Genomic DNA, 20,022 nt, shown 5'->3' with positions numbered 1-20,022 from the left:
CTCACAGGGACAGGGGGCCACTCAGCCCCTCTCCCCCAGCCTGCTCACAGGGACAGGGGGCCACTCAGCCCCTCTCCCCCAGCCTGCTCACAGGGGCAGGGGCCACTCAGCCCCTCTCCCCCAGCCTGCTCACAGGGGCAGGGGGCCACTCAGCCCCTCTCCCCCAGCCTGCTCACAGGGGCAGGGGCCATTCAGCCCCTCTCCCCCAGCCTGCTCACAGGGACAGGGGGCCACTCAGCCCCTCTCCCCCAGCCTGCTCACAGGGACAGGGGGCCACTCAGCCCCTCTCCCCCAGCCTGCTCACAGGGACAGGGGGCCACTCAGCCCCTCTCCCCCAGCCTGCTCACAGGGGCAGGGGCCACTCAGCCCCTCTCCCCCAGCCTGCTCACAGGGGCAGGGGGCCACTCAGCCCCTCTCCCCCAGCCTGCTCACAGGGACAGGGGGCCATTCAGCCCCTCTCCCCCAGCCTGCTCACAGGGACAGGGGGCCTCTCAGCCCCTCTCCCCCAGCCTGCTCACAGGGACAGGGGGCCATTCAGCCCCTCTCCCCCAGCCTGCTCACAGGGACAGGGGGCCACTCAGCCCCTCTCCCCCAGCCTGCTCACAGGGACAGGGGGCCACTCAGCCCCTCTCCCCCAGCCTGCTCACAGGGACAGGGGGCCACTCAGCCCCTCTCCCCCAGCCTGCTCACAGGGACAGGGGGCCATTCAGCCCCTCTCCCCCAGCCTGCTCACAGGGACAGGGGGCCACTCAGCCCCTCTCCCCCAGCCTGCTCACAGGGACAGGGGGCCACTCAGCCCCTCTCCCCCAGCCTGCTCACAGGGACAGGGGGCCACTCAGCCCCTCTCCCCCAGCCTGCTCACAGGGACAGGGGGGCCATTCAGCCCCTCTCCCCCAGCCTGCTCACAGGGACAGGGGGCCACTCAGCCCCTCTCCCCCAGCCTGCTCACAGGGACAGGGGGCCATTCAGCCCCTCTCCCCCAGCCTGCTCACAGGGACAGGGGGCCACTCAACCCCTCTCCCCCAGCCTGCTCACAGGGACAGGGGGCCACTCAGCCCCTCTCCCCCAGCCTGCTCACAGGGACAGGGGGCCACTCAGCCCCTCTCCCCCAGCCTGCTCACAGGGACAGGGGGCCACTCAGCCCCTCTCCCCCAGCCTGCTCACAGGGGCAGGGGGCCACTCAGCCCCTCTCCCCCAGCCTGCTCACAGGGGCAGGGGGCCACTCAGCCCCTCTCCCCCAGCCTGCTCGCAGGGGCAGGGGGCCACTCAGCCCCTCTCCCCCAGCCTGCTCGCAGGGACAGGGGGCCACTCAGCCCCTCTCCCCCAGCCTGCTCACAGGGACAGGGGGCCACTCAGCCCCTCTCCCACAGCCTGCTCACAGGGGCAGGGGGCCACTCAGCCGCTCTCCCCCAGCCTGCTCACAGGGACAGGGGGCCACTCAGCCCCTCTCCCCCAGCCTGCTCACAGGGACAGGGGGCCACTCAGCCCCTCTCCCGCAGCCTGCTCACAGGGGCAGGGGGCCACTCAGCCCCTCTCCCCCAGCCTGCTCACAGGGACAGGGGGCCACTCAGCCCCTCTCCCCCAGCCTGCTCACAGGGACAGGGGGCCACTCAGCCCCTCTACCCCAGCCTGCTCACAGGGACAGGGGGCCACTCAGCCCCACTCCCCCAGCCTGCTCACAGGGACAGGTGGCCACTCAGCGCTCTCCCCCAGCCTGCTCACAGGGACAGGGGGCCACTCAGCCCCTCTCCCCCAGCCTGCTCACAGGGACAAGGGGCCACTCAGCCCCTCTCCACCAGCCTGCTCACAGGGACAGGGGGCCACTCAGCCCCTCTCCCCCAGCCTGCTCACAGGGACAGGGGGCCACTAAGTCCCTCTCCCCCAGCCTGCTCACAGGGACAGGGGGCCATTCAGCCCCTCTCCCCCAACCTGCTCCACAGGGTCAGGGGGCCATTCAGCACCTCTCACCCAGCCTGCTCCACAGGGACAGGAGGCCATTCAGCCCCTCTCCCCCAGCCTGCTCACAGGGACAGGGGGCCACTCAGCCCCTCTCCCCCAACCTGCTCCACAGGGACAGGGGGCCATTCAGCCCCTCTCCCCCAGCCTGCACACAGGAACAGGGGGCCACTCAGCCCCTCTCCCCCAGCCTGCTCCACAGGGACAGGAGGCCACTCAGCCCCTCTCCCCCAGCCTGCTCACAGGGACAGGGGGCCACTCAGCCCCTCTCCCCCAGCCTGCTCCACAGGGACAGGGGGCCACTAAGCCCCTCTCCCCCAGCCTGCTCACAGGGACAGGCGGCCTCTCAGCCCCTCTCCCCCAGCCTGCTCCACAGGAACAGGAGGCCACTCAGCCCCTCTCCCCCAGCCTGCTCCACAGGGACAGGAGGCCACTCAGCCCCTCTCCCCCAGCCTGCTCCACAGGGACAGGCGACCATTCAGCCCCACCTCCCCCAGCCTGCTCACAGGGACAGGGGGCCACTCAGCCCCTCTCCCCCAGCCTGCTCACAGGGACAGGAGGCCATTCAGCCTCACCTCCCCCAGCCTGTTCCACAGGGACAGGAGGCCATTCAGCCGCTCTACCCCAGCCTGCTCCACAGGGACTGGAGACCATTCAGCCCATCTACCCCAGCCTGCTCACAGGGACAGGGGGCCATTCAGCCCCTCTCCCCCAGCCTGCTCACAGGGACAGGGGGCCACTCAGCCCCTCTCCCCCAGCCTGCTCACAGGGACAGGGGGCCACTCAGCCCCTCTCCCCCAGCCTGCTCACATGGGCTAGGGGCCATTCAGCCCCTCTCCCCCAGCCTGCTCACAGGGGCAGGGGGCCACTCAGCCCCTCTCTCCCAGCCTGCTCACAGGGACAGGGGGCCACTCAGCCCCTCTCCCCCAGCCTGCTCACAGGGACAGGGGGCCACTCAGCCCCTCTCCCCCAGCCTGCTCACAGGGACAGGGGGCCACTCAGCCCCTCTACCCCAGCCTGCTCACAGGGACAGGGGGCCACTCAGCCCCTCTCCCCCAGCCTGCTCACAGGGACAGGGGGCCACTCAGCCCCTCTACCCCAGCCTGCTCACAGGGACAGGGGGCCACTCAGCCCCTCTCCCCCAGCCTGCTCACAGGGACAGGGGGCCACTCAGCCCCTCTACCCCAGCCGGCTCACAGGGACAGGGGGCCACTCAGCCCCTCTCCCCCAGCCTGCTCACAGGGGCTGGGGGCCATTCAGCCCCTCTCCCCCAGCCTGCTCACAGGGACAGGGGGCCACTCAGCCCCTCTCCGCCAGCCTGCTCACAGGGACAGGGGGCCACTCAGCCCCTCTCTCCCAGCCTGCTCACAGGGACAGGGGGCCACTCAGCCCCTCTCCCCCAGCCTGCTCACAGGGACAGGGGGCCACTCAGCCCCTCTACCCCAGCCTGCTCACAGGGACAGGGGGCCACTCAGCCCCTCTCCCCCAGCCTGCTCACAGGGACAGGGGGCCACTCAGCCCCTCTCCCCCAGCCTGCTCACAGGGACAGGGGGCCACTCAGCCCCTCTCCCCCAACCTTCTCCACAGGGACAGGGGGCCATTCAGTCCCTCTCCCCCAGCCTGCTCCACAGGGACAGTGGGCCATTCAGCCCCTCTCCCCCAGCCTGCTCACAGGGACAGGGGGCCACTCAGCCCCTCTCCCCCAGCCTGCTCACAGGGACAGGGGGCCACTCTGCCCCTCTCCCCCAGCCTGCTCACAGGGCCAGGGGGCCACTCAGCCCCTCTCCCCCAGCCTGCTCACATGGACAGGGGGCCACTCAGCCCCTCTCCCCAGCCTGCTCACAGGGACAGGGGGCCATTCAGCCCCTCTACCCCAGCCTGCTCACAGGGACAGGGGGCCACTCAGCCCCTCTCCCCCAGCCTGCTCACAGGGACAGGGGGCCACTCAGCCCCTCTCCCCCAGCCTGCTCCACAGGGACAGGGGGCCACTCAGCCCCTCTCCCCCAGCCTGCTCACAGGGACAGGGGGCCACTCAGCCCGACCTCCCCCAACCTGCTCCACAGGGACAGGGGGCCACTCAGCCCCTCTCCCCCAACCTGCTCCACAGGGACAGGGGGCCATTCAGCCCCTCCCCCCCAGCCTGCACACAGGAACAGGGGGCCACTCAGCCCCTCTCCCCCAGCCTGCTCCACAGGGACAGGAGGCCACTCAGCCCCTCTCCCCCAGCCTGCTCACAGGGACAGGGGGCCACTCAGCCCCTCTCCCCCAGCCTGCTCACAGGGACAGGGGGCCACTAAGCCCCTCTCCCCCAGCCTGCTCCACAGGAACAGGAGGCCACTCAGCCCCTCTCCCCCAGCCTGCTCCACAGGGACAGGAGGCCACTCAGCCCCTCTCCCCCAGCCTGCTCCACAGGGACAGGAGGCCACTCAGCCCCTCTCCCCCAGCCTGCTCCACAGGGACAGGCGACCATTCAGCCCGACCTCCCCCAGCCTGCTCACAGGGACAGGGGGCCACTCAGCCCCTCTCCCCCAGCCTGCTCACAGGGACAGGAGGCCATTCAGCCTCACCTCCCCCAGCCTGTTCCACAGGGACAGGAGGCCATTCAGCCCCACCTCCCCAAGCCTGTTCCTCAGGGACAGGAGGCCATTCAGCCCCTCTACCCCAGCCTGCTCCACAGGGACTGGAGACCATTCAGCCTATCTACCCCAGCCTGCTCCACAGGGACAGGAGGCCATTCAGCCTCTCTACCCAGCCTGTTCCACAGGGACAGGGGGCCACTCAGCCCCTCTCCCCCAGCCTGCTCACAGGGACAGGGGGCCACTCAGCCCCTCTCCCCCAGCCTGCTCACAGGAACAGGAGGCCACTCAGCCCCTCTCCCCCAGCCTGCTCACAGGGACAGGAGGCCATTCAGCCTCACCTCCCCCAGCCTGTTCCACAGGGACAGGAGGCCATTCAGCCCCACCTCCCCAAGCCTGTTCCACAGGGACAGGAGGCCATTCAGCCCCTCTACCCCAGCCTGCTCCACAGGGACTGGAGACCATTCAGCCCATCTACCCCAGCCTGCTCCACAGGGACAGGAGGCCATTCAGCCCCTCTACCCTAGCATGCTCCACAGGGACAGGAGGCCATTCAGCCCCTCTACCCAGCCTGTTCCACAGGAACAGGAGGCCACTCAGCCCCTCTACCCCAGCATGCTCCACAGGGACAGGAGGCCATTCAGCCCTCCTCCCCCAGCCTGCTCCACAGGGACAGGAGGCCATTCAGCCCCACGTCCCCGAGCCTGCTCCACAGGGACAGGAGGCCACTCAGCCCCTCCCCCCCAGCCTGCTCCACAGGAACAGGAGGCCATTCAGCACCCCCTCCCCGAGCCTACTCCACAGGAACAGGAGGCCATTCAGCCCCTCTCCCCGAGCCTGCTCCACAGGAACAGGAGGCCATTCAGCCCCTCTCCCCGAGCCTGCTCACAGGGAAAGGAGGCCACTCAGCCTCCCTCCCCGAGCCTGCTCCACAGGAACAGGAGGCCATTCAGCCCCTCTCCCCAAGCCTGTTGCATAGGAACAAGAGGCCATTCAGCCCCTCTCCCCGAGCCTGTTCAACAGGAACAGGAGGCCATACAGCCTCCCTCCCCGAGCCTGTTACTTAGAAACAGGAGGCCACTCAGCCCCTCTCCCCGAGCCTGTTCTACAGGAACAGGAGGCCATCTAACCCCACCTCCCCGAGCTTGTTCCACAGGAACAGGAGGCCATTCAGCCCCTCTCCCCGAGCCTGTTCTACAGGAACAGGAGGCCATCTAACCCCACCTCCCTGAGCTTGTTCCACAGGAACAGGAGGCCATTCAGCTCCTCTCCCCGAGCCTGTTCCACAGGAACTGGAGGCCATTCAGCCCCTCTCCCCGAGCCTGTTACCCAGCAACAGGAGACTATTCAGCCCTTTACGTTGGTCAGCATGGCTCCATCACTCTCTTGCCTTCAACCTCTCTTAACTGACAAAAATCTCTTAATCCTTTTTGACATTTCAACTGACCCCTGATTCAACAAAGTTCTTTTCTCGTTGATGTGGGGTCGGGGGGAGTCGGGGGCGGGGGGTAGGGAGGTGGTGGTTACAGAATTCTCCTTCCCATTGTGTAAGGAAGAGCTTTCCAGCATCAGCCGTGAATGCTCTGGGATCCCCTGCCCCTCGGGATCCCCTGCCCCAGGCTCTGGGATCCCCTGCCCCAGTCTCTGGGATCCCCTGCCCCTCGGGATCCCCTGCCCCAGTCTCTGGGATCCCCTGCCCCTCGGGATCCCCTGCCCCAGGCTCTGGGATCCCCTGCCCCAGTCTCTGGGATCTCCTGTCCCAGGCTGTAGGGGCCTGTCCTGAGCAGTCTCTCCAGTGTCTCGGTTCAGACCTCACACACACGGTGGTCAGAGTGTGTCTCTGAGGGAGAGAGAGCTTGGGGAGCTGCTGAGTTTTGGGAGGTGACATTGCACTGACCTTGCAGAGTGTTGAAGATAGTGAAGAAATACATGAAGGTCTCTTGTGTGGGTCCCCAGGCGAAAAACGCAAAACCCCAGGTGAGTCCGAGCAGGACAGTCAGGCTGACAGAGCCCTTCAGGCGTTGCAGACTGCGGTGTGATGTACTGTTACCGGGCCTCTGCACCTTCATCACCTGGATCTGATGGAGCACCACGATAAACATGGCCAGGTTAATGAGGAACACCAGCCCGAAATAAGCCACCACTGACAGGTAGAAAGCGATATCATTTCTGAACCAGCAGCTGTGAATACAAACAAACCATTCCCATCATTGCAGCATCCCATCGAAACTAGCCCCTCGCTCAGACACACTCCCACAAAACAAGGCAGCAGCAAAATCCCTGGGAACACAGCACAAAGGGGAGGTGTTACCTCACAAATAACCAGCCCCTCAAACACCTCGAACACCCCCCCTCCAAACCATACACCCCCTCCCTATCTCTGTAACCCCCTCCAACCCCTACACCCCCTCCCTATCTCTGTAAGCCCCTCCAGCCCCTACACCCCCTCCCTATCTCTGTAAGCTCCTCCAGCCCCTACACCCCTTCCCTATCTCTGTAAGCCCCTCCAGCCCCTACACCCCCTCCCTATCTCTGTAAGCCCCTCCAGCCCCTACACCCCCTCCCTATCTCTGTAACCCCCTCCAGCCCCTACACCACCTCCCTATCTCTGTAACCCCCTCCAACCCCTACACCCCCTCCCTATCCCTGTAACCCCCTCCAAACCCTACACCCCCTCCCTATCTCTGTAACCCCCTCCAACCCCTACACCCCCTCCCTATCTCTGTAAGCCCCTCCAGCCCCTACACCCCCTCCCTATCCCTAACCCCCTCCAACCCCTACACCCCCTCCCTATCCCTGTAACCCCTCCAGCCCCTACACCCCCTCCCTATCTCTGTAACCCCCTCCAGCCCCTACACCCCCTCCCTATCTCTGTAACCCCCTCCAGCCCATACACCCCCTCCATATCCCTCTAACCCCCTCCAAATCCTACACCCCCTCCCTATCTCTGTAACCCCCTCCAACCCCTACACCCCCTCCCTATCTCTGTAAGCCCCTCCAGCCCCTACACCCCCTCCCTATCTCTGTAAGCTCCTCCAGCCCCTACACCCCTTCCCTATCTCTGTAAGCCCCTCCAGCCCCTACACCCCCTCCCTATCTCTGTAAGCCCCTCCAGCCCCTACACCCCCTCCCTATCCGTGTAACCCCCTCCAGCCCCTACACCACCTCCCTATCTCTGTAACCCCCTCCAACCCCTACACCCCCTCCCTATCCCTGTAACCCCCTCCAAACCCTACACCCCCTCCCTATCTCTGTAACCCCCTCCAACCCCTACACCCCCTCCCTATCTCTGTAAGCCCCTCCAGCCCCTACACCCCCTCCCTATCCCTAACCCCCTCCAACCCCTACACCCCCTCCCTATCCCTGTAACCCCTCCAGCCCCTACACCCCCTCCCTATCTCTGTAACCCCATCCAGCCCCTACACCCCCTCCCTATCTCTGTAACCCCCTCCAGCCCATACACCCCCTCCATATCCCTCTAACCCCCTCCAAATCCTACACCCCCTCCCTATCTCTGTAACCCCCTCCAACCCATACACCACCTCCCTATCTCTGTAACCCCCTCCAACCCCTACACCCCCTCCCTATCTCTGTAACCCCCTCCAACCCCTACACCCCCTCCCTATCTCTGTAACCCCCTCCAACCCCTACACCCCCTCCCTATCTCTGTAACCCCCTCCAACCCCTACACCCCCTCCCTATCTCTGTAACCCCCTCCAACCCCTACACCCCCTCCCTATCTCTGTAACCCCCTCCAGCCCCTACACCCCTCCCTATCTCTGTAACCCCTCCAGCTCCTACAACCCTCCCTATTTCTGTACCCCCCTCCAGCCCCTACATCCCCTCCCTATCCCTGTACCCCCCTCCAGCCCCTACAACCCTCCCTATTTCTGTACCCCCCTCCAGCCCCTACATCCCCTCCCTATCCCTGTAACCCCCTCCAAACGCTACACCCCCTCCCCATCTCTGTAACCCCCTCCAGCCCCTACACCCCCTCCCTAGCTCTGTAACACCCTCCAGTCCTAACGGCCCTCTCTACCTCTGTAATACCCTCCAGCCCCAGCACCCCCTCCCTATTTCTGTAACCCCCTCCAGTCCCTACACCCCCTCCCTATCTCTGTCACCCCCTCCAGCCCCACACCCCTTCCCTATCTCTGTCACCCCCTCTAGCCCCACTCCCCTTCCCTATCTCAGTAACCCCCTACACCCCCTCCCTATCTCGGTAACCCCATACCCCCCTCCCTATCTCCCCGGGGTGTGGAGTGAACTGATTGATGCCAATGGCTGTTGATGTGGAGTTCTGTAACTAACGGTCTGTGTGTTCATTGTCCAACAGAATGTTGGCTGTTCAGACCCCTCCCATTCTGCGGCATTCCCTGGATGAGGAAATGTTAGAGATTCACCAGGAACGGAGGGCGGGAAATGGGGAGCCAATCAGAACAAAAGAGATGGGCCATGGGGTTGTGGGAGACAGGAGTGAGGGCAGAGGGATGACTCCAAAACACTGACCATTGATGGGGAAATGGGGAAGTGATGGGGGAAGAGGAGGAGGGAATGGGAACAGCAGCATCCCACCAGCGGTTTGGGCTGAAGGTGTTGAAGCCAGTGTTGAGTGTGGAAGCTGTACAGCCAGGAATTGCAGGGTGAGAGTGTATTGACCATCACTAGAGCAGGAAAGTACAGAGAGAGAGGTCAATGTGGAAGCAAAGTGAAGAGTTCCAATCCGAGCATTTCCATATTCCTGGGATTTCAACTGAAAGATGAATTATCCAAATGGAGAATATTCAACTTACAACAGCTCTGCTGGATTGGCAGCTTTCAACTTTGTTTCATAGCCGTAAAGGTTAATATTGATGGAGAGCAGTATTCCCACCACAGCTGCTGGGACTCCTGTTTGGAGAGAAACAGGTCTGAGGTTCAGAAGGTGCTGGTTACTCACTGACAGGAACTTTAATTACTCAGAGAAATGACTCACCCCATCCAATCACGCAGAACTTCAGCATGTAATGGCGGATGTAGATATTGAACACTTTCACCAGTGCAAAGTACATGTGTACTGCCTCGATACCCATCCAAGTAAAAGAACTCAGCAGGAAATAGTGCAGTAAGGCAGCCACAGTGATACAGAGACCTGAGATGCCAAATGAGGCCACCCATGAATTGGTCAGGAAGATAATGTTCAGCATGAACAAGGACATGCACAGGTTCATCAGAATCTTCGAGGGATAGTCACGTCGCACATTCCTAAACACAGGAAATTAATCACAAACAATTAGTTCACAACTTGCCCCAAGAGTGACCCATCAGAGAGAGCATGTGTGCTGAACTAACGTCATCAGAAACGACTGAGCCGAGGTGCGGAGGGGTGGAGTGCAGAGATAATGTCACCCTAATCCAGAGAGCCAGGGACCCGGGTCCAAACTGTGCTACAGCAAATGGTGGAATTTGAATTCAATAAAAATATCTGGAATGAAAAAGCATGCACTGGTGACTGTGAAACCATTGTTAATTGTTGGGGAAAACCCATCTGCTTCACTAATGCTCTTCGAGGCCTAAAACCTGCCGTTCTTACCTGGTCTGGCCTACACATGACTCTAGACCCACAGCAATGTTCACTCTTAACAATCCTCTGAGCAATTAGGGATGGGTATTAAATGCTGGTCTAGCCAGCCACACCCTCACATCATGAATGACTTAAAAAAACAAGATGGAAAAACAGACTTGACCTCATCCTTACCAATCTGCCGGCTGCAGATGCATCTGTCCATGACAGTATCAGTAAGAGTGACCACCACACTGTCCTTGTGGAGACAAAGTCCCACCTTCACATTGAGACTACCCTTCATCGTGTTGTGTGGCACTATCCCCGTGCTAATTGGGACAGACTTCGAACACATCCAGCAACTCCAGACTGGGCATCCATGAGGCGCTATGGGCCACCAACAGCAGCAGAACTGTACTCCAGCACAATCTGTAACCTCATGGCCTGGTGTATCCCCCACTCAACCATTAGCATCAAGCCAGGGGATCAACCCTGGTTCAATGGGGAGTGCAGGAGGGTATGCCAGGAGCAGCACCAGGCAGACCTGAAGGTGAGGTGTCAACCATAGAGCAACATGGTGGCTCAGTGGTTAGCACTGCTCACTCACAGCGCCAGGGACCCAGGGTGACTGTCTGTGTGGAGTTTGCACATTCTCCCCGTGTCTGTGTGGATTTCCTCTGGGTGCTCCGGTTTCCTCCCACAGTCTAAAGATGTGCAGGTTAGAGTGGATTGGCCATGCTCAACTGTCCAGTAGTGTCCATGGATGTGCAGGTTAGGGTGGATTGGCCATAGGAAATTGTCCCGTAGTGTTCAGGCATGTGCAGGTTAGGGTGGATTGGCCATGGGAAATTGTCCCATAGTGCCCAGGGATTAGATTACTTTTACAGTGTGGAAACAGGCCCTTCGGCCCAACAAGTCCACACCGACCTGCCGAAGCGCAACCCACCCAGACCCATTCCTCTACATTTACCCCTTACCTAACTCTAGGGGCAATTTAGCATGGCCAATTCCCCTGACCTGCACATCTTTGAGACTGTGGGAGGAAACAGGAGCACCCGGAGGAAACCCACGCAGACACGGGGAGAACGTGCAAACTCCACACAGTCGCCTGAGGCGGGAATTGAACCCGGGTCACTGGCGCTGTGAGGCAGCAGTGCTAACCACTGTGCCACCGTGCCGCCCATAAATTCAGTCAATTAAAGTTTGAATTATGCAAAGGAGTTACTTACTCAAATGCCAGGTAGGTCAGTAAGATCACCCCCAAGAATAAGGAAGAGATTCCACATCCGATGTAACTGATGATGGTGAGAATCCAGAGGTGGACTGGATCAATGAGTTTCCTGGAGATGTTCTAATGGGGGGAGAGTCTGAGGTTACAAAGGCCCACACAGCTGCTTGATTTAGATTGGACAAACTGTCACAGGATCTCTCCAGATCCATGGCTGCCATCAGATGGTGGTGATCTATTGGAGAGAGCTGGTGGGGGGTGGGGGGAGGGGGGGGGGGGAAGGGGGGGAGGGGAGTGGCAGGGGAAGGGGGAGGGGAGGGACAAACAGGAGGGAGCACGACCCCTTCCCCCAGACACAGCACCCCCCACCCCATCCACCCTCCCTCTCCCAATCCCCCACCCCCCTCTACCACCCCCCCACCCCCACCCCCTCTCCCACCCCCCCACCCCTGATGTGCTGGTTAATTTCACACCAATCACATGATCTCAGGTGAGAGCTTGGTATAGACTCAATTAGATTCCCCTACAGTGTGGAAACAGGCCCTTCGGCCCAACCAGTCCACACCGACCCTCCGAAGAGTAACTCACCCAGACCCATTTCCCTCTGACAAATGCACCTAACACTACGGGCAATTTAGCATGGCCAATTCACCTGACCTGCACATCTTTGGACTGTGGGAGGAAGCCGGAGCACCCGGAGGAAACCCACGCAGACACGGGGAGAATGTGCAGATTCCTACTGTAATCCTGGATGACACAGGAGTTAATATAAAGCAGCTCCACTTTCCAGTCAGGTCACTCAGAGAGTGACTGGAATCAGAGCAAACAGAGAGACAGAGAGAGAGAGAGAGATTCCCTCCACTCCAGCATCAGGCTCTGAGTCTGGGTTTATGCCTGGATTAGCATGACCACAGTGAGCTACAATCTTGTCTCTGACCAAACATTCATGGGATGGTCCTCATCAACACAGAAACAATGGCTTTGTCTGACCAGTGGACAGGGCTACTCCAAACACGTACACTCCGTTCCCACAGAGACGTTTTAATTCTAAACAGGGCAGGAACCTGCCCAATTCTTACCAATAAAACGCCAAAGTGTGTGAGGTGGTTACAGTAACATGTCGTGTATTCAGAGTTACTGATGACAACCTCACAACCAGAGGAACTCCAGCCACCAGCTCCATCTGAGAGAAGGAGAGATACATTCCCAATCAGTCACTGGGAATGGTTGATTGATTGATTGTTGTCACATGTACTGAGATACACTGCACAATGTTGTTATACATGCTGTTCACGCAGATCATACCATACAGCGTGCATCAGGGTAGCAGAACAGGGTTCAGAATACAGTGTGACAGCCACAGAGAAGGTGCAGAGAGAGAGAGAGAAAGAGACAGAGAGAGATCAGAGTTAACATTTGCGAGGTCTATTCAAAAGTCTGATAACAGGGAAGAAGCTGTTCTTGAATCTGATTGTATGTGTATTCAAACGTTTACAAGTGAGCAGTGTCGCTGTTTCCAGAGAGAGCTGCTCAGATTCCAGCTGCAGATACAAGGGTTCTGTTCTGAGCACCACCCAGAATGATACGGGGCACGGCTCCCGTTAGTAGATTTGGGTTGAGCTGAAACATGAACTCTGACTTCTCTCCACAGATGCTGTCAGACCTGCTGAGCTTTTCTAGCAACTTCTGTTTTTGTTTCTGATTTGCAGCATCAGCAGTTCTTTCAGTTTTTATTTTCTCCAATTATTAGACATTGGGATGAGGGTGTCACTGGCTGGGTCAGTGTTGCTAGGGTCATGTCAGGGGCTAGTTAAGGTCAACCACATTGCTGTGGGTCAGGAGTCTCCAACAGGGGGAAACTACCTTACAGCCATCAAGTTCCTCGAAGAGTCTTTTATGTTTCAATAAAGTTACCTCTCATCTTTTATATTTCAACAATTACAGGCCCAACTTAATGAACCTCTCTTTATAAGCCAATCCTCCCATACCCAGGGTCAGCTAAGTGAACTTTGTCTGAACTGTCGGTTAGAAATGGGGTAAAGTGTTGTTTTTGCAGATATAGAAAAAGCAGACAGAAAAGGGGTACAGCAAGAGAACTATTAACCCTGCAGGTATTTAGGGACTTTTCAGTGTATAATTGTGGTGAATTAAATACTAACTTTGGTGTGTAATTACTATAACAAAAAGTTCTTTTTGTAAAATTATGCTTTCAGCAAAAAGCTGAGATAACCGAAACGCTTGAGCTATATAAAATGATACAAGTTAATGAAATGTCTGAGGATGGACTGTACCAGCAGAAATGATACAAAATGTTAAACCAGATCTTGATGTACTATCGACAAAATAAATGCATGTGTCAGCATTTACAGAAAGGAAGGTGGCCAACCTGGGGAAGGGGGAAGTAATAAGGGTGGAGCGCAGCTGGGCCGTGGTCTGGTACAGTGAGAGAGATTGGGTAATTAGGAGTCTGGAGAGATCACCTCACTCAGCTCAAAGGGTATAACTGGACACTAACCTAAGTTCTCATTTGCTCAACCACAGATCTCATCCACAAACTCCATCAACAAACACATCGACCTGGACCCAATATACCGGCCACTACAGCGGACAGCTGAAACTGACAACCGGAAGCGGCAGGGACAGGCCACTATAAATGCCGGAGGAAACACCACAGAAGCGCTTCACAGGAGGCTCCCAAGCACTGAGGATGTCACCGAGACAGGGGACGAAACGTCTGCAACACAAATTCCCAGCTCGGCCAACAGAACCACAGCAAGGAGATCTTGTGGTCAGGAACGGGACTCCCGATAGGTATGGTGCCTCCCCGGTGCCAGGGTCTGGGATGTCGACGAACGGGTTTACAGGATTCTGAAGGGGAGAGCGAGCAGCCAGAAGTCGTGGTACATATTGGCACCAATAATATAGCCAGGAAAGGGATTGAGGATCTGAAAAGTGACCACAGAGAGTTAAGTTGGAAGCTGAAGAACAGGATGAGTAGAGTAGTGATCTCAGATTTGCTACCGGTGCCACGAGATAGTGAGGTGAGGAATAGTCAGCGAATGCAGCTTAACACGTGGCTGCGAGGCTGGTGCAGGAGGGAGGGCTTCAGATACATAGACCATTGGGATACCTTCTGGGGAAGGTGGGACCTGTACATGAAGGACGGGTTGCACCTGAACTGGAGGGGCACAAATATCCTGGATGGGGGATTTGCTCGTGTGGTTCGGGAGGGTTTAAACTAGTTTGGCAGGGGGGTGGGAATCAGAGCTACATATCTGAGAGGGGGGACAGTTGTAGATGGGGCAGTGACAGGATGTAGTGAATCTATCGGGAAGGTTTCTCACTCTATGAAGCAAAGGAATCGGTTAAAGTGTGTCTGCTTTAACGCAAGGAGTGTCTGAAATAAGAGTGATGAACTTAGGGCATGAATCAGTACTTGAGGATATGATGCTGTGGCCGTAACAGAGACATGGGTTTCACAGGGACAGGAATGGTTGCTAGATGTTCCAGGGTTTAGAGCATTTAAAAAAAAACAGGAAGGGTGGAAAAAAAGAGGAGGGGGTGAAGCATTGCTAATCAGAGAGTGCATCACAGCTATAGAAACAAAGGCTGTTGAGGAAGGTTTGTCTAATGAGTCAGTATGGGTGGGAGTTAGGAACAGCAGGGAGCAGCCACTTCACTGGGGGTTTTCTACAGAACCTCCCAATAGCAGTAGAGAGATTGAAGAACTCATAGGCTGGCAGATAGAACATAGAGGAGACAGTGAGGACTGCAGATGCTGGAGATCAGAGCTGAAAATGTGCAGCAGGTCAGGCAGCATCCTGGGAACAGGAGAATCGACGTTTCGGGCATAAGCCCTTCTTCAGGAATGAGATAGAACATAGAAACATAGAAGAATACAGCGCAGTACAGGCCCTTGGGCCCTCGATGTTGCGCCGATCCAAGCCCACCTAACCTATACTAACCCACTATCCTCCATATACCTATCCAATGCCCGTTTAAATGCCCATAAAGAGGGAGAGTCCACCACTGCTACTGGCAGGGCATTCCATGAACTTACGACTCGCTGAGTGAAGAACCTACCCCTAACTTCAGTCCTATATCTACCCCCCCTTAATTTAAAGCTATGCCCCCTCGTAATAGCTGACTCCATACGTGGAAAAAGGTTCTCATGGTCAACCCTATCTAAACCCCTAATCATCTTGTACACCTCTATCAAGTCACCCCTAAATCTTCTTTTCTCCAATGAAAACAACCCCAAGTGCCTCAGCCTTTCCTCATACGATCTTCCTACCATACCAGGCAACATCCTGGTAAACCTCCTCTGCACCCGTTCCAGTGCCTCCACATCCTTCCTATAGTATGGCGACCAAAACTGCACACAATACTCCAGATGTGGCCGCACCAGAGTCTTATACAACTGCAACATGACCTCAGGACTCCGGAACTCAATTCCTCTACCAATGAAAGCCAGTACGCCATATGCCTTCCTCACCGCACTATTTACCTGGGTGGCAACTTTCAAAGATCTGTGTACATGGACACCAAGATCCCTCTGCTCATCCACACTACCAAGTATCCGACCGTTAGCCCAGTACTCCATCTTTTTATTACTCTTACCAAAGTGAATCACTTCACACTTACCTACATTGAACTCCATTTGCCACCTTTCTGCCCAGCTCTGCAGCTTATCTATATCCCGCTGTAACCTGACACATCCTTCCTCACTGTCAACAACTCCACCGACTTTCGTATCATCCGCAAACTTGCTCACCCAACCTTCTAACCCCTCTTCCAGGTCATTTATAAAAATGACAAACAGCAATGGTCCCAAAACAGATCCTTGCGGAACACCGCTAGTGACGGCACTCCAAGATGAACCTTTACCATCAACTACTACCCTCTGTCTTCTTCCAGCCAGCCAACTCCTAATCCAAACCTCCAACTCACCCTCAATGCCATACCTCCGTATTTTCAGCAGTAGCCTACCATGGGGAACCTTATCAAACGCCTTACTAAAATCCATATACACCACATCTACTGCTTTACCCTCATCTACCTCCTTAGTCACCTTCTCAAAGAATTCAATAAGGTTTGTGAGGCACGACCTGCCCTTCACAAAACCATGCTGACTATCCTTGATCACATTATTCCTATCCAGATGTGCATAAATCCTATCCCTTACAATTCTCTCTAAGACTTTGCCCACAACAGAAGTGAGACTCACCGGCCTATAGTTACTAGGGTTATCCCTACTCCCCTTCTTGAACAAGAGAACCACATTTGCTAGCCTCCAATCTTCTGGCACTACTCCTGTAGACAACGAGGACATAAAAATCAAGGCCAATGGCTCTGCAATCTCCTCCCTTGCTTCCCAGAGAATCCTAGGATAAATGCCATCAGGCCCAGGAGACTTATCTATTTTCACCCTTTCCAGAATTTCCAACACCTCTTCTCTACATACCTCAAAGCCATCCATTCTACTTAATTGTGACTCAGTATTCACATTGACAACAATGTCCTGTTCCTGATTGAATACTGACGAAAAGTATTCATTCAGTGTCTCCCCAATCTCTTCCGCCTCCACACGCAACTTCCCACTACTATCCTTGACTGGACCTATTCCTACCCTCGTCATTCTTTTATTCCTGACATACCTATAGAAAGCCTTAGGGTTTTCCCTAATCCTACCAACTAAGGACCTTTCATGTCCCCTCCTTGCTGCTTTTAGCTCTCTCTTCAGGTCCTTCCTGGCTACCTTATAACTCTCAATCGCCCCAATTGAACCTTCACGCCTCATCTTTACATAGGCCGCCCTCTTCCATTTAACAAGGGATTCCAATTCCTTATTAAACCACGGCTCCCTCACACGACCCTTTCCTCCCTGCCTGACAGGTACATACTTATCAAGGACACTCAATATATCAATTGCGCCCTTCCCTTGAAGCTTACTTTGGATTTTGGAAAAATGCAGATGTAGCAGGTGGTTGTTATGGATGAATTCAACTTTCCCAATATCAGCTGGAACCTCCTTAGTGCAGATGGTTTGGATGGAGCAGACTTTGTCAGGTGTGATCAGGAGAGTTTCCTTACTCAGTATGTAGACAGACCGACGAGGGGAGAGGCCATTTTGGATTTGGTGTTCGGCAACGAGCCAGGACAGGTGTCAGATCTCGCGGTGGGAGAACACTTTGGTGACACTGACCACAACTGCCTCACATTTAGCATAGCCTTGGAGAGGGAAAGGAGCAGTTACCAAGGAAAGATATTTAATTGGGGAAAAGGAAATTATGACGCTATCAGACAACAGTTGGGAAGTACAGACTGGGAGCAATTGTTCCACAGAAAGGGCACAGCAGACATGTGGAGACTGTTTAAGGAGCAGTTGTTGCGAGTGATGCACAAATTTGTTCCTCTGAGACAGGTAAGAAGGGGTAAGATTAAGGAGCCTTGGATGACAAGAACAGAGGAACTTCTCGTCAAAAGGAAGAAGGCAGCTTACGGAAGGTGGAGGAAGCAAGGATCTAGCACAGCTTTAGAGGATTACAGGCTTACTAGAAAGGAGCTCAGAAATAGACTGAGGACAGACAGGAGGGGGCACAAAAAAGGCTTGGTGGGAAGGATTAGGGAGAACCCAAAGGCATTTTACTCATACGTGAGGAATAAGGGAATGATCTGGGAGAAGGTAGGGCCGGTCAGGGATAGCGGAGGGAACTTGTGCGTGGAGTCTGAGCAGATAGGGGAAGTCCTAAATGAGTTTTTTGCTTCGGTTTTCACCAAGGAAAGGGACCTTGTTGTGAATGAGAACTTTGAGGAGCTGGGATACGGGCTTGAACAGATCAAGATTGATGTGCTGGAAATTTTGGAAAACATTAAGATTGATAAGTCCCTATGGCCAGACCAGATTTATCCTAGGCTGCTCCGGGAAGTGAGAAAGGAGGTTGCTAAGCCACTGGCGAGGATATTTGCCTCCTCACTCTCCACAGGAGTCGTACTGGAGGATTGGAAGGAGACAAATGTTGTTCCTCTTTTCAAGAAGGGTAATAGGGAAATCCCTGGCAATTACAGACCAGTCAGTCTTACGCCTGTGGTCAGCAAGGTTTTGGAAAGAATTCTGAGGGATAGGATTTATGACTATTTGGAAAAGCATAGTGTGATTAAAGGCAGTCAGCATGGCTTTGTGAGGGGCAGGTCATACCTCACAAATCTTATTGAGTTCTTTGAGGAGGTGACTAGACAGGTCAACAAAGGTCAAGCAGTGGATGTGGTGTATGTGGACTTCAGCAAGGCATTTAATAAGGTTCCCCTGGTAGGCTCATTCATAAAATCAGGAAGTATGGGATACAGGGAGATTTGGTATCTGGATTCAGAATTGGCTGGCTGACAGAAGGCAGAGAATGGTTGTAGATGGAAAGTATTCTGCCTGGAGGTCAGCGTCGAGTGGTATCCCGCAGGGCTCTGTACTTGGGCCTCTGCTCTTTGTATTTTTTATAAAATGACTTGGATGAGGAGGTTGAGGGGTGGGTTAGTAAATTTGCAGATGACACAAAGTTTGAGGTGTCGTTGATAGTATCGAGGGCTATTGCAGGCTGCAGCGTGACACAGACAGGATGCAGAGCTGGGCTGAGAAATGGCAGATGGAGTTCAACCTGGATAAATGCGAAGTGATGCATTTTGGAAGGTCAAACTCAAATGCTGAATATAGGATTAAAGGCAGGATTCTTGGCAGTGTGGAGGAACAGAGGGATCTGGGTGCGCAAGTACATAGATCCCTCAAAGTTGCCACCCAAGTGCATAATCAACCACACCGCCCTGTGGCCCAACATTTCAACTCCCCCTCCCACTCTGCCGAGGACATGGAGGTCCTGGGCCTCCTTCACCGCCGCTCCCTCACCACCAGACGCCTGGAGGAAGAACACCTCATCTTCCGCCTCGGAACACTTCAACCCCAGGGCATCAATGTGGACTCCAACAGCTTCCTCATTTCCCCTTCCCCCACCTCATCCTAGTTTCAAACTTCCAGTCCCCTTGACTTGTCCGGACTTGTCCTACCTGCCTATCTCCTTCTCCACCTATCCACTCCACCTTCTCCTCCCTGACCTATCACCTTCATCCCCTCCCCCACTCACCCATTGTACTCTATGTTACTTTCTCCCCACCCCCACCCTCCTCTAGCTTATCTCTCCACGCTTCAGGCTCACTGCCTTTATTCCTGATAAAGGGCTTTTGCCCGAAATGTCGATTTTCCTGCTCCTCGGATGCTGCCTGAACTGCTGTGCTTTTCCAGCACCACTCTAATCTAGACTCTGGTATTTTGGCTTTCATTAACAGGGGGATTGAGTTAAAGAGCCGTGAGGTTTTGCTACAGCTCTACAAGTCCCTGGTGAGACCACACTTGGAATATTGTGCCCAGTTCTGGTTGCCCTACTATAGGAAAGATACAGAGGCTTTGGAGAGGGTGCAAAGAAGGTTTACCAGGATGCTGCCTGGACTGGAGGGCTTGTCTTATGAAGAAAGGTTGAATAAGTTCGGACTTTTTTCTCTGGAGAGAAGGAGGAAGAGAGGAGACCTGATCGAGGTGTACAAAATAATGAGGGGAATAGATAGAGTCAATAGCCAGAGACTTTTCCCCAGGGCAGGATTGACTGGTACGAGGAGTCATAATTTGAAGATATTAGGAGGAAGGTATAAAGGAGACGTCAGAGGAAGGTTTTTTACAC

At 55.9% G+C, this 20,022-nt stretch overlaps 1 protein-coding gene across 1 annotated transcript in view; it reads right to left on the bottom strand.

Annotated features, from left to right (window-relative positions):
- Positions 1-20,022, bottom strand: part of adgrg4a (adhesion G protein-coupled receptor G4a) — a 77,110-nt gene that overhangs the window by 16,451 nt on the left and 40,637 nt on the right. The window contains exons 16-20 of the mRNA XM_087992300.1: positions 12,382-12,485; positions 11,304-11,425; positions 9,508-9,776; positions 9,326-9,422; positions 6,430-6,713 (exon numbers count right to left, since the gene is read on the bottom strand). Of these exons, the coding sequence (XP_087848426.1) occupies positions 6,430-6,713; positions 9,326-9,422; positions 9,508-9,776; positions 11,304-11,425; positions 12,382-12,485 (876 nt within the window). The remainder of the gene's footprint in view (positions 1-6,429; positions 6,714-9,325; positions 9,423-9,507; positions 9,777-11,303; positions 11,426-12,381; positions 12,486-20,022) is intronic.

This window comes from Chiloscyllium plagiosum, unplaced genomic scaffold (assembly GCF_037043375.1).
Source record: "Chiloscyllium plagiosum isolate Xiang-an unplaced genomic scaffold, Cpla_swu_hap1 HiC_scaffold_11, whole genome shotgun sequence".
NCBI classification, from domain to species: Eukaryota; Metazoa; Chordata; class Chondrichthyes; order Orectolobiformes; family Hemiscylliidae; genus Chiloscyllium; species Chiloscyllium plagiosum.
Note: the sequence above shows the minus strand (reverse complement) of the source record. Positions and strands in the feature narration are given on the sequence as shown.